Source organism: Curcuma longa, chromosome 16 (genome assembly GCF_044706935.1).
Source record: "Curcuma longa cultivar G26 ecotype Majalengka, Jawa Barat chromosome 16, ITB_CL_G26_1.1, whole genome shotgun sequence".
Lineage (NCBI taxonomy): Eukaryota > Viridiplantae > Streptophyta > Magnoliopsida > Zingiberales > Zingiberaceae > Curcuma > Curcuma longa.
Genome location: NC_133876.1, coordinates 10808436 through 10822855, shown reverse-complemented (window position 1 = coordinate 10822855; position 14420 = coordinate 10808436). Strand labels below are relative to the sequence as shown.

General features: G+C 36.7%; 1 protein-coding gene across 2 annotated transcripts; it reads right to left on the bottom strand.

The window, feature by feature from the left end:
- Positions 1 to 402: 402 nt before the first annotated feature.
- Positions 403 to 11408, bottom strand: LOC141847355 (E3 ubiquitin-protein ligase AIRP2-like). Of its 2 annotated transcripts, none has more exons than XM_074735384.1 (5): positions 11261 to 11408; positions 9687 to 9840; positions 9501 to 9567; positions 9183 to 9420; positions 403 to 944 (listed from the first exon to the last, which is right to left on the bottom strand). In XM_074735384.1, exons 1-5 carry the CDS (start codon positions 11338 to 11340, stop codon positions 734 to 736), a joined length of 750 nt encoding a protein of 249 aa, XP_074591485.1. In that variant the 5' UTR covers positions 11341 to 11408; the 3' UTR covers positions 403 to 733. The 2 variants fall into 2 exon arrangements, with proteins under 2 accessions (XP_074591485.1, XP_074591486.1); XM_074735385.1 differs by having other exon boundaries at positions 9690 to 9840; positions 11261 to 11406.
- Between the last annotated feature and the right edge of the window lie 3012 nt (positions 11409 to 14420).

Genomic DNA, 14420 nt, shown 5'->3' with positions numbered 1-14420 from the left:
AGCCCTCATGGTTTTGTTCTTGGGCTCTCCCCAAAAGTCCTCATGCCAATGGAGATACTTTCCATCCTTTTAAACCCATGATCTTTCCCATGTGTTTTAGATGTGGGACTATGTTTGCACCTCTGCAACCCAACAGTAACAAAATGGATTTCAACCATTTTCCTAACTCTGATTGTTTCACAACCAATTGTCTGAAGCTTTGCCATCTAGTGTCTCTTTTATGAAATTCTAATTTCTTTGGCTGCTTCTGCAGGATTCTTGGTGCATGGATCTTCAGTCTAATTGGAGTGGTTTGAAGTTCCAAGTGCAATGCAAATGATATGTTAACTAGACATCTGAGATGTAGACATCATACCTTCAAAGGAACAAGTTGCAAGTAATATTAACAATACAAGATTAATATGCACAGTTGAACAACTGCAATTTGCTGATATCTTGATGATCCTGCTACAAAATCCAACGAGCAAGGTATCCAAGACATTGATTAACAAAAAAATAGCATATCAGATAATATATTTTGCTTGTTCACTTACATCGACCAACTTACAAACTATAAAAATATTTACAGATATACAAATCCTTGAGACTAACCTCCTTAAGCCGAGCTTGCTGAGGAATCAGGTGCAGCCTTGAAGTAGGAATATAATATCATCCTCTGATGAGATCGATCTCTGAACAAGCTGCAGCAGAAAGAATAAAAGACGCCATGGGTGAAGCAGCAGTCGCTGTTGAGTCATTTCACATGCGAATCATAGACATTCATGACTGAATTTGGCATAACTAGTGGTAACTTCTCTACATATATGAACAAGCGCCTCAAATTCTCTTTTATCACTGTTACCATGTCAACAACTTCTCGCTTGTCAGTGAGAATCCATAGGTCACTTGGGTTTACCTTCTTCAGACTATCACGGCAGAAGGGGCATGACTGTGATCTTGCATTCCTGCATCAAAGAGTGTGATTGAACAAGAACATCTGAGAAATCTGATTGCATAGTAGAGATTTATCATATCCCAATGAATTTAGGCAAAAACAAAACAAAACATTGAGAACCTCCATTAGAAAAATGTGATGCTACAGTAAAAATAAAATTCAAATGTAGATCATTAAATGGCAGAACCGATAAAATACTTTAAAAATAGGTAATAGGTTCGAATAAACAAACAATATGATCTTGATATTCAAGCAGAAATCAAGCGTGCATAGTTGGTCCCGTTGGTATTTCACACAAAGAAAGAAAGGATATTCATTAATCTCTACTATGGTCCCATTGGTATTTCATGCAAAGAAAGAAAGGATATTCATTTATCTCTGGCATCTTATGATACAGAAGTTTACTGGCTGTCGAGTCTATTTTGGACCTTGATTGGGAAAACTAACTAAAGGGAACCAGCTTGAGAAGATTTGATTGGTTGGGCTATTAGGCTGTACTACCAGGAGATTGTTAAAACCGATCGAATCAATATATTCTTACAATAATATGATATTGTCCACTTTGGACCTAAGCTCTCATGATCTTGTTTTTGAGTTTCATACAAAATGTCTCATACCAATAAAGATATCTTCTATCTTATAAATTCATGATCTTCTCTGTATATTTCCAATGTTGAACTTTGATTGTAATCCCAATAATCTTCCCCTCAAACGAAGAACCATCATACTCCAACCGAGGCCAACTTAACGTCCGATCTCTTGATCCACCAGACCCTCCTTACGTCAATGTCCAATCCTCGTGATCTGTCAAGACTGCCTAGTATCCGGTTCAAACAAAGGACCACCATATTCCAATCAAGGCTAGCTTGACGTCCGATCTCTTGACCCACCAGGCCCTCCTTGCCTCGATGTCTAATCCTCATGATCCGTCAAGACTGTCTAGTATCCAATCCAAACGAAGGACCACCATACTTCAATCAAGGTCAGTTTGACGTTTGATCTCTTGACCCAAAAGGTAAAGAGATTGTTCGAGGTCAATACTGTTTGATTAACTTTAGCATTCATGATTTAGGTGAACTTAAGCTAATGAAGTGTGGTGGAGCTATGTTGAGCTAAACAAGTTGAGGTTGAAAAGACTAAGTAAGCAGAGATTATATGTTGCCTAAGCACTATTAAGCACACTATAAAGCTGTAGCAGTTTTCTAATTCTCCCAAAAGCCTCTTCCCATCTGACCTTCACTCCTTCATATGTCGCTAAGTGAGTGTCTATTCAATAACGAAGCACTGCGTGGCTAACATGTACAGGTGGATCTAGCCAGACCTTATAATGATCTTCATTTATTGGCTAAAATTGTCTGGACAAGTATTATCTTCTCAAAGTTTAATTCAAAACACATGAATTACATCATGTTCCCGCTGTTTGACCATCTTGAAGTAATTTATTGGCTAAGTATCTCATCCATCCAAATACCTTCAAGATTGATAGGTAATTTTTGCCACATTAGTAACTCCTCGTATCAAGTTTCACAAAGTGGAATTTGATGTGAAATCCTTGTTGAATTTCTCCCATTATTATTTTGGATAACTCTTGATCCTCCATAAATATTATTGTTCCTGCCTGAGACTTGGTAGGGTGAGCCACTGGTGAGTTGTCTTCCAAGTTGACTGGTCTCTAAGGATCGGGAGGAGAAAGGGGCTAGCTTGATCCCTGTAATACTTGAAGAGAGTTAAAATGGAGGCCCAGACGGACCTGGGCTCAGTCACTCCAACGCTCAAGTAAGATTTCTAGAGGAGAAGAACAGTAGATGAAAGGGAAATGTTGGGAAATGAAATGCGCACATACCTCCACCCATAAGAGTGGGCTTCCTTTTATACATTCCCCCTGGGTGAGAGATGGTGCTCACGTGCTCAATGTCCTGACAGATGGGACGCTCCGTATAGGTATAGGGTGACCTATCACCGTACTCTAAGGGTTATGTCATCCCACGTCTCGTTGACTCTGTCATCCCACATCCGAGAAGTGGGATGTCACATCACCATGCCTCGAAGGTCACATCATCACATGTCTCATTGACCCTGTCATCCCACATTTGCCATGAGGGATGTCATATCGCCATACTCAGTAGATCCTGTCATCCCATTTCGTCGACTATGTTGGCCCACATTCAGGTAGAAAGTGGGGTCTCATCACCTTACTTTACCCACGTCCGATGGCTAAGCTAAAGAGGTCGGTAGGGCTAAGCTAGAGGTCGGTAGGGTTGAGCTGAAGGACTCAGGCAGGCTTGAGCTGAAGGGCTCAGGCAGGCATGAGCTGAAGGACTGAGTAGATCGACAAAGACGAGCAAAGCTGAGGAGGTCAGCAGAGCTGAGCTAAAGAAGTCGATAGGGTCGAGCTGAGGAGGTTGGCAGGGCTGAGCTGAGGTGGTTGAGTTGAAGAGGTTGGCAGGTCAGATTGCTCGAGAAGTCGAGAGGTCAGTCTTTATTGGGAAGGCTCCTCGAGAAGGGTAGGGGCTCAGACAGGATTAAGTTGAAAGGCTCAGGCATGGTTGAGCTGAAGGACTGAGTAGATCGGCAAAGTTGAGCAAAGTTGAGGAAGTTAGTAGAGCTGAGTTGAGGAGGTTGGCAGGGCTGAGCTGAGATAATTGAGTTGAAGAGGTTGGCAAATCAAATTGCTCGAGAAGTCGGGAGGTCAACCTTTATTGGGAAAACTTCTCAAGAAGAGTAGGTTTTATTAGGAAGACTCCTCGGGAGAGGTAGACCTTGTTGGGAATACTCTTCGGGAGATATAGGTCTTGTTGGGAAGATTTCTCGAGAGAGGTAAGCCTTGTTAGAAAGACTCCTCATGAGAGGTGCCTTTAACAGGAAGACTTCTCGAGAAGTAAGTCATGGGAGAGGTGTCTTTATCAGAAAGACTCCTTGAGAGAGGTGCCTTTATCAGGAAGACTCTTCGAGATAATGTCTTTATTAGGAAGACTCCTTGAGAGGTAGGCCTCGAAAGAGGTGCCTTTAGTGGGAAGACTCCTAAAAAGAGGTAAGTCTTGAGAGAGGTGCCTTTATCGGGAAGACTCCTCAAGAGGTAAGCCTCGGGAGAGGTGTCTTTATCAAGAAGATTCCTCAAGAGGTAGGTCTTGTTGGGAAGACTCCTCGGGAGAGGTGTCTTTATAGGGAAAACTCCTAGGTGCCTTTATCAAGAAAACTCCTAGGTGCCTTTATCAGGAAGACTCCCCAAGAGAGATAGGTGACTAAGCAAGAGTGATCGGTATGGCGGGATTGACTCAATTTGGCCAGTCGGAATTGGCGCCTCATGGGAGGGCTATGTTGACAAAGTCCAGATCATACCACCCAAACCCTCTACTGACCGAGTCAAGGGTCTATCATGTGGACCGCTACTTTACCTCCACATCAATTACCAATCTTGAGTCGTTCCCCTATCTTTGTCTTCTCATTGGCATCTTGATTTTCAAAGTGACATAGTTTTTGTACCTTGTTGTGTTAAGGCTCAATACGCTTTGGCACACTTTAAAGATTATAGAGATCAACTCAAACTAATACTAAAAACTTTATTTATGTATTAGATGAGAACATTAATCTCGTAGAATCCTAGCGAGATCAACTTAGTAAATTTTTAAGCACAAAATTAAATAATAGCCCCAAGACATCTAGTTTTGAAACTTTCTCACACGTACCCAATAATTATTGTGAGTTGAATTTAAATTGGCACATTTAGAACAAAAGTTTAAAATTTCGAACCGTGTCAAAGTTTCAATTTATGACTAGAACGATACAATTTCGGTATCGTGTTATATCAATACGATTTTGATACGTTTTTAAATATACAACAACAATCAAGTCTTATCCCACTAGGTGGGGTCGGTTATATGAATCCTTCTACGTCATTATACTCTATCCCCTACTATATCAGCATTTATATTTAAATAAATTTTATCTTATTTTATTGTTATTAACTAAGTCTTTTTTTATCTTCCTCTTCCTCGTTTGATGTGCGCATTTGTCATAGTTTCACATTGCCTAACTGGAACATCTATTATTCGTTTATGTACATGTCTGTACTATCTTAAAAGTGTCTCCCTGAATTTTCCCTCAATAGGTGTAACCCCAGCTTTCTCTCTAATATTTTCATTTCTTATCTTATCTATCCTTGTATATTCGCACATTCACCTTAATATCCTCATCTCTGCAACTTTCATCTTTTGCTCATGTACTCGAGTCATAGCCCAATATTCAGATCCATGTAACATAGTAGGTCTAACACCTATTTTGTAAAACTTTCCTTTAAATCTTAGAGGTATTTTACAATCACAAAGAACACTTGATACTCTCTTCTATTTCAATCATCCCATTTGTATTATATGTAAGACAACTCTCTCAATCCCTCCATCCTTTTATAAAAATGATCATAAATACTCAAAACTCTTAGTTATAGATAACTTATCATATTCTATTTTAATAATTATCTCATTATGTCTAATATTATTAAATTTAAATTCTATGTATTCTATCTTTACTCTATAAAGCCTAAAACCTTTCACTTCTAACATTTCCCGTTTTAGCATTTACTCATTCACATATCTCATCCACCAAAATAATATTATCTGCAAATAACATGAACTATGCTATCATATCTTGGATGTGTCCAGTGAGTTCGTCCATGATTAATGTAAAAAGATAAGGACTTAGAGTTGATCCTTGATGTAACCTTATCTTTATAGAGAACGCTTTGATTAATGAAATTTCACTCTTATCATTACATTCTTATACATATCCCTAATTAGTTCAATTTCCCTTTGAACTCTATTATAAGTTTTTTCTAGATTAATGAATACCTAACTTCTATTCCCCTCAAACGAAGGATCGTCATACTCTAATTGAGGCTAGTTTGACGTCTGATCTCTTAACCCACCAGGTCCTCCTTGCCTCGAGAGTTTATCATGAATTTTACTGGATGACGTCTAATCTCTTGACCTACCAAGTCTTCTTTGCCTCAAGAGATTATCCCCCTACCATTATCCCCATGAATTTTACCTGGGAGCTCCCACATGGCCCCTACCATTATTTTGATACTAATTGTTAGAACCGATGAAATCAATATATCTCCACAATAGTATGATATTGTCCACTTTGAGCCTAAGTCCTAATGATTTTGTTTTTGAGCTTTATCCAAAAGACCTCATACTAATGAAGATATCTTCCATCTTATAAACTCATGATATACTCCATGTATTTTCAATGTGGGACTTTGATTGTAATCTCAACACATGCCTCTATTGGAACATCATTTGGTCCAACTACTTTTTCATTTTGCATCTCATTTAAAACTTGTTCTACTTCTAAAGTTTGAATTCTACAATAAAATTTAAATTTCCATACTCATTTGACCTATTTAAATTACCTAAGTTAAGTTGGCTACCTAAACCTTCATTAAAAAGTTGATGAACATACATCTTCCACGCTCTTTTATTTCTTTATCGTATCCTATTATATTCATTTTTAATACATCTTATTTGAATAAGATCTCTTGTCTACCCTTTCTCTCGCTTTAGTTATTCTGTAAATATCTCTTTCTCCTTTTTTTATATTCAATTTTCGATATAAATGTTCAAAAATTTCATTCTTAGCTTCATTCACTACTTTCTTAGACTCTTTCTTGACTACTGTATATTTTTTTAAATTTTCCTCATTCTTACAAGTATAAAATATATTATAGGCTCTTTGTTTTTCTTTCACTTTCAATTGTATTTTCTCATTCCACCACCAAGATTCTTTATTTGGTGGTGCACGTCCTTTTGATTTGTCAAGTACACTCTTGGCTACTATAAAATATTTTTAATTAACATCTGATCGCTATAGTTGCTTATTATTGAGTAAATGTTGAATTTAAAATTTAATATTATCTCATAAAATATTTAATACTTATTGAGTAAAAGTCAATTTAAGTTAAATGAAGTTCATCAACTAAACATGGCAGGATCAAGTAGGTTTAAACTAGATTTAATTTAGATTTATTTTGATTAAATCAAATTTATATATAAAATAATTTAATTCATTAATAGTAGTATATTTTATAAAGTTAGAAAGTATATTATATTTAATTTTTTTATCTTTCTTAATAATCTATTTCCTGCCTCTTTACAAGTTTTTTTTTCTCCATGTTTATCTTGTGGACAAATAAAGAAGGAAAAAGGATAATCATTTTAAAGTTAAGAGGTTTTTCCCCCTCTATTTACCTTATGAAGAGATAAGGAAAGAAAAAATTAACCAAGGTATTTTTTCTCTTTGTTTACCTTTTTGTACATATGAAGGGAAAAAAATTAATGAATGAAATAGTAAAAAAATAATGGATAAAAGAAAGGAAAAAAATTAAGAAGGAAAAATTAATAGGGGAAAGGAATTACCTGTTAAAAAATAAAAATTTAATCTAAAATTTAAAAACTCATGTTGATGTTGTGACTCCGTGGAGGTCACTGTGGGATTGCGGTGTCGCGTACCTTCGTGACCCCACGGAGTCATAGGGTAGCGACAGCTCATGGCGGCCTCGCGACCACAAGGCTACCACGAGAGTCGCAGCGGCCTCACAGTGTCGGTCGAAAAATAGAACAGTAAATTTCGCCCGTGCCAACTGACACAACACGAAATTTAATTCCATGTTTAGAACTAGAGATGTACATCTCAATTTATTTGACCAGTGTCACTCTCTTTATTATTGTTAGTGCTTCAATTGATGTTTTCTCCTCCCTCCACTCTATTTATATAGTGTTTGACCTCCTCACAAAATGCAAAAACAAGTCATTGGAAGAGAGATTTTTGTCTAGTACCGTAAAATATAGGTTGTCTCGATGAAAAACGGTTGAGGGGCAACTTGGTTGATTTATATTGTATCACAAGCATTGATGTTGTGAACAAATGCAAGGGAGAGACTCTCTCTCACGCGTGGGTGCGCAGGGGGGGTGCAAATTCAGGGCCCGGATTGCACTACCCGCAAGGCAACTTGTGTGCGAGCGCGACCTGCGCGCGTCGAATGTCGGACCGGTCAGGGCATAATTTGCCCAAGTAGATCAACCAACATTTTGTCATTCCTTTCATTTTTTGTAACGTTGGCTACAGTGAAATGGACAAGAGTTATTACCTAGCGTTGAAACGGCCAGAGTTAATTACCTGACGTTTCGAATCAAGCCATCAATTCCACCATTAATCTCCAATTAATTGGAGATATGGTGCGAGGTTATAAAAGAGGCAACGATGGGAGACCACAGGCAGAGCATTCTCGATCCCTCGCTTCTCTTTCCTCTGTTTCCCCTGCGATAGCCTACGGGTGTAATCAGTTCGTCGAGAACGATCTGTGCTCTGATCGTTTCTTCGGTTCTGTCGTTGTATCCTGGGAGACAGGCGTCCGTCTTTACCTCTAAGCACCGCCGGAGGGGACGAATCTGTTTTAAGGAAACTGCGTTGAACGCAGGCCTCGGCATCATCCGTCTCGCCACTCGGCCACTCGGCTCAACATCTTGCCCACTCGGCTCGGCATTCGACCTCTCGGCATCTCGCCCACTCGGCTCGGCAGTCGACCTCTCGGCTCGGCCACTTGTCTCGACAGTCGACCTCTTGGCTCGGTCACTCGTCTCGGCTCGGCATTCGGCCACCTAGCTCGGCAACTCGGCTAGGCAGCTCGGCTCAGCAGTCGCCCACTCGGCCCAGCAACTTGCCTCGGCACTCACCCACTCGGCTCGGCCACTCAGCTCGGCTCGGCAGTCGCCCACTCAGCCCAGCAACTCGGCTCGGCGTCTCGGTCACTTGGTGTCTCGGCCACTCGGCCACTCAGCCTCTCAACCACTCAGCTCTCTCCGGCAAAGGGAGTCGACAAAACGCTAAGTGTATCAGCATGAACAACACAATGATACTTACCCTACCAACATAATGTTGCTATCTATATATAGCCAAAATGATATATTTCAGTCATGTTGATCTATATCAATGTACACTTGAAATTATGGAAGCAACAATGACTTTTGATCAAATTCCTCCTTACTAAAAAGAGAAGATAGAGACTAGAGAGTCAAAAAGAAGAGAAGCATAGAAGGATAAGGAAAGAGTTTGGCTTACCATTTATCAAGGATATCTTCCAAATGCATAAAGTAATTTTAATGTAATTCTTTAGTAGCTTTTGTTACATTGTCGGATTCTTTAAATACTTGAACTATCACGGATGTAACTAAGCTGATGGAGAATTACATACCATTGATGGTAGCACCTCATGCACATAGCATGGCAACAATTTGGCAAAACAACCTTGCTGTTGGATTCCATGCAGATAGCACATTCTTCATCTCTCTCAGCTTCTATTTCTAATATTTGCTGTTTTCCATCATCTTCTTCCCTTCTCCTATATCTTTCTGTGCAAATGGTTTTTTGCCTTTTATCTTCCATGTCAGTTATGCCTTTGGGTAGTTGTATTAAAGAAGGGAAAATCACACCTGTATATATAAAAAATGTAGGTCAAGAATACTGATATATTCAGAGATATGCATTTTTGAACTTAAGACAGTATAAATACCATAGAACTCCTTGATACTTGCTTTTCTTTCCTGAATAGACATTGTTGTCTTTCCATCAACATAAACCTACATGATCAAAAATGAAAAGGTCATACAAAGATGAGGGAAGAAGAAAACAAGAGAAACAAAATTCAATATGTTTCTACTGGCTAGATAAGTCATAAAAACTAGAAGATGCATATGACAACCTTATAAATGAGAATTCTCAAAAGACCAAGAGCCCCTGCAAAGCTACAGTCTGTCCATTGTACTAGGAAAAGGAACAAATGTGCAGTTGGACTGTATGACATTCGCATCTGAAGACAAGCACCATCATATTCTCTTGGGAAATCTGAAGCTCTGCACCTCAACTGACATTAGACATAATGTGGAGACAACAGCAAGACTAGAACACAAGTTTTCTTCCTTTCCAACATCTGATTAGTTTTAAGAAGTATTTCACTATGTTTTTAAATTGTTAAAAATCAAGGCATTGTTGCAAGTCAAATAAGAGTTACAATTTATAAAGAAAAGAAAATCAGTTTACAATATACAAATGTCTCAAACAAACATAACAAACATTGGACGTTTGGAAGTACCATTATTACAAGGTACACACACAAAATGACAAAGCAAAGAGGGAAAAAAAGACAAAATAGATACTAATATCTAGTGGTATCCAAAGAAAAGTCATCATAGTGTAAAACATTATGGTGTTACACCAATACATTAGAAATATCCAGACCTGTATTCATTTCAAAAGGAAATAAGGGGAAAGGAAGAAAAACAAATGCCAGAAACAGAAGCTCAAGCGAGAATAACTTGGGGTTACTAAAATTGGGATCAGTCAAACTGACTTGAATAGATCCTTAACCCAAACAAATTAAAAGGATAAAATAGGGACAAATGAAGGCAAAAAAAGGAAGAGAAGATAGTTGACTTGTATTTAGGTAGGAAAAAGTAGTACCAACTCATTCCACCCCACATATGAAAACAAATGCCTTGAATCCCACAGAAGCAAGCAGAATAAGACGCATGATGATGATTGATGGGCCTGACTATATTAGCTATTGGTACTCACACATGAAATTTATTTACCGTTCTTATGTTAAAAAATTTCACCATAGTTTTCATTACTTTCATCTTAGATAATATCTCGGGAATATTTTTTTCTGCAAAACCTCCACATTCAATATTTACAAAAACCAAAATCTGCACGGGAATAACTTCCACTTCTTTCACGCTTTACATAGGCTTTAACAATAATGAACAAGAACTGACTCAATTTTTTACCACTCAGATGATCAGCGTTTAATGTGGATGTGGAACTACTCTCGGCTGTCAGAAACACATACAATGTAGATTCATATCAAAATTTTAACTTGTTCCGGAGCAGGAAACCTGTAACTGTTCATCCTATAAAAACAATTAACCCTCATAAAACAATAGCACAGAGTCGGATGAGTCTATATTTCCTTGACGATTTCACAGTTAACTAAATGAAACAAAGAAGACGTCAAATCTACCTAATAATTTCTAGCTCCCATAGAATGGACAACGCAAACACAAACAGAAAATGCCAACACTTACAACTATTCTCGAGAAATTCACAAAGCGATTGTAGCTGAAATCGTACCAAAAACTTAAAGGGGAAGAAAAACATAAATTCGCTCCACGACAACAAAAGGAAAAAAAAAAAGAATTTTCCGACAGGACGGAAAAATCCAACCGTTCGAAAGGGTATCGCAAGATCGAGAGACGGCTGGCGAATTCCACTCACATTGAGTTGGCATGCTGGATGTCAGCTTCGAGCACCTTGAGCGAGTCCTTGAAGGATTTACGCACGGGTACGAGGACCATCTCTGCTCGAAATCATCCAGCGCCGAGACGATCAAGTCCCAAACCCAGCCCCACCTCCCCCGTCCCCTAATTCCTCACTCCACCAAACCCTAACAGCTTCCTGCTCCTCCTCCTCCTCCTCCTCCTCCTGAGTGTCCGCGTTGCTTCCGAAAGGAGTAAACCGCGAGAGCACCGAGCCATAAAGACAGCCGCCTCGCTGCCACGTGGACGGAGCAGACTTCACCACACCTCCACCGAGCCAAAAAAAAAAAACAGTGCGCGCGGAGTGTGCAAAAGAATAAGTTACTCTGTTGGCCCCCACTGGAAACAACGGCTTTTGATTCGTTGGGGAAATGCAAGTACGCTTCAGAAGGAGGAGTTTTGTACTTTTGTTTCAGTCGTAGTCGGGTAAATCCAAGGGTGCGTATCTTCGGGGTCCTTTCGCTCCAGCATTATCCGAACGCTTGGAAAGGATAATGTCATTTTAGCCGACACTGAAAAATACTTTGTTTGTCAAATTTGGTGGTTTGGTGATTTGGCTATAAAAAAAAAGAATAAATTTTTTATTTTTAGGGTGATCAATTTGTTTGCCAATCAAAATAAATTGCATGTAATAGCCAGTTTGGTATTCAGATCCTAAATTCTCCATGAAAACTGCCAACTTACTTTCCATTTGAAATAAAATTAAATTAATCCTACCACAGTACCATACCTCGAGATGGTGATTTGGTGAATTATTAAAATGAAAATTTTTATTCTAATTAATTTAATTTTAGAGGTAGATTGGATTTAGATGAAACTTAAATCGAATTGGTTGGTAATAAAATTGTTTTAGTTAGGATAGTAGTTGTTTCACCTATATGCATTAAGTTTATCCCTTCACAAGTCAATATTTTTTAAGATTCTTGGTGGAAAAAATATTCAGGGCTTTAATATTTTTTTTTAAAAATAAATAATTTTTAAAAATAGTTTTTTTATAAAAATATATTAAAATATTTAATTTTATTAGTAAAATTTTAAAAAAAAATCATTCGGGGCATTATAAAAGGTTATGTTTGCGATTACACTAGTAAAAATTTAAAAATTATCGATTATATTTAATTTTGACTGATAAAAAATTAAAAATTATTATCAAATCTAATTTCGACCAATAAAAAATTAAAATTTACCAATCAAATCTAATTTAGTTAATAAAAATTAAAATTATCGACCAAAATAAATCACAACTAAAATTTATTTTAACCAATAATTAAATATTTACTGGCCAAACTTATATCTTTCCAAAATTAAATTAATTATTATTTTTATTTAATAAATACTATATATATATATAACATATTAAAAAATTTTGAAAGACCCTAATAAAATAGACTCTAAGAGCATCCCCAATGCTCTGTTAATGGGGTGTTAATACACCCCTTGAGTGTTAATGAACAATATGGAGAGGTGTTATAACCTCCGTCCACATGAATGCGTTCAATGTCTTGAACGTGTTCATGTGGCAATGGGGTGAGTCTGCCCTTGGCTGGCCCACCCCACATGTAATTTTTTTTATTTTTTTAATTTTTAATTATTAACATTAGAGTGTTATAATGAGGGAGCGTTGCGGATGTTCTAAGCATAAGCTAATCTGGCCTATGCCTTTAGTCAACCTGATTAAGGTATAATTTTTTTATCAATTGTACCATTGATACTTTACTAATAAAATAGAGACTCTAAGCATAAGTCACTATCATTAATACTTCTCGTCTTAAAATCCGCCTTGACATGTTTTAACTCATGCCAAGGTGAAAGAAAGAAAAAATCTCTTTGTAAGAAGAGTTAGGGCAAAGATCAACGTTAAGAGGGTATTTGGTTCAAATTATCATACATGGTTATGTAATTATTAAGTAATTGCATAATCAAAATTATAAAGAATAAAATATAATCCAATGTTGTTTGAAAATTTTAATGTATAACCTATAACATTGATTGTATTATTGTTTTTCAACCTTATATACTTTTATAATTCAATCAATTTGATATTTGATTATTTTTTTAGAATAAATTAAATTAATAATATTAATGATAATAATAGGTTGATAATATATATAATAAATAAATATAATTAATTTATAATTTTTAAAATTTATATATATATATATATATTAATGAAATAATTCGATTAGGATGTTCCAAGATGCCAAGATGTATATAGATGTCTAAGAAGAAATTTAGTTGCTAGTTTATAAATTTTCTACATCCAAAACTTTGTATCTTTAGGGTTGCAACATCTTGATGCAAGCAACTATATTAATACTTTAAATAAGACAAAGAATGGAATGATATATGTAATGTCTTTTTGACAATTTAACGAGGATTAAACTATCTATTGGGATACAATCAAAGTTTCACATTGAAAATACATGAAAAAGATCCTAGAGTTATAAGATGGAAGATATCTTATTAGTATGAGGTATTTTGGATAAAGCCCAAAAATAAAACCATGAGGTCAGTGGTTTTTTGTTTGAGGGGTAGATTGTTGGGATACAAAGATATCTCATTAGTATGAGACCTTTTGGGTAAAATCTAAAAATAAAACCATGAGAGCATGGGCTCAAAATGGACAATATCATATTATTTTGGATATATATGTGGATTCCATCAGATCTAACACTATCTACTTCTACTTCATCTTTCTTGGCCATATTATTTTTGTTTCTTATCTGAAGTATGGAATTACAGAAATGTTGTTGGAAGCTGATATACGTATGAAAATCCAACACAAGAATGAATATGAATTGTAAAAATCCTTCAGGTAGATATCAACTATCAGTTTAAGCAGTATAAGTACCTTTGTAAGTATTAGACAGATGCATATATTTAAAAACCTAGACAAGAATGAATATGAATGGTAAAAATTCCCCTTAACCTATTTGTTGTGATCCCTGTAATTCCAACAGTATGGACTTCAGATGATATCTTGCAAATTACATAATGCAAAAACTAGAAACCTTATGCATTACTCTCCCCTTTTAAATGAAAATAAAGAGTAGCATTACCCCTGACCAGAAGGAACTTTTGTTAACCCACAAGCTTTCAAGCATAAGAAAGATCTTCAA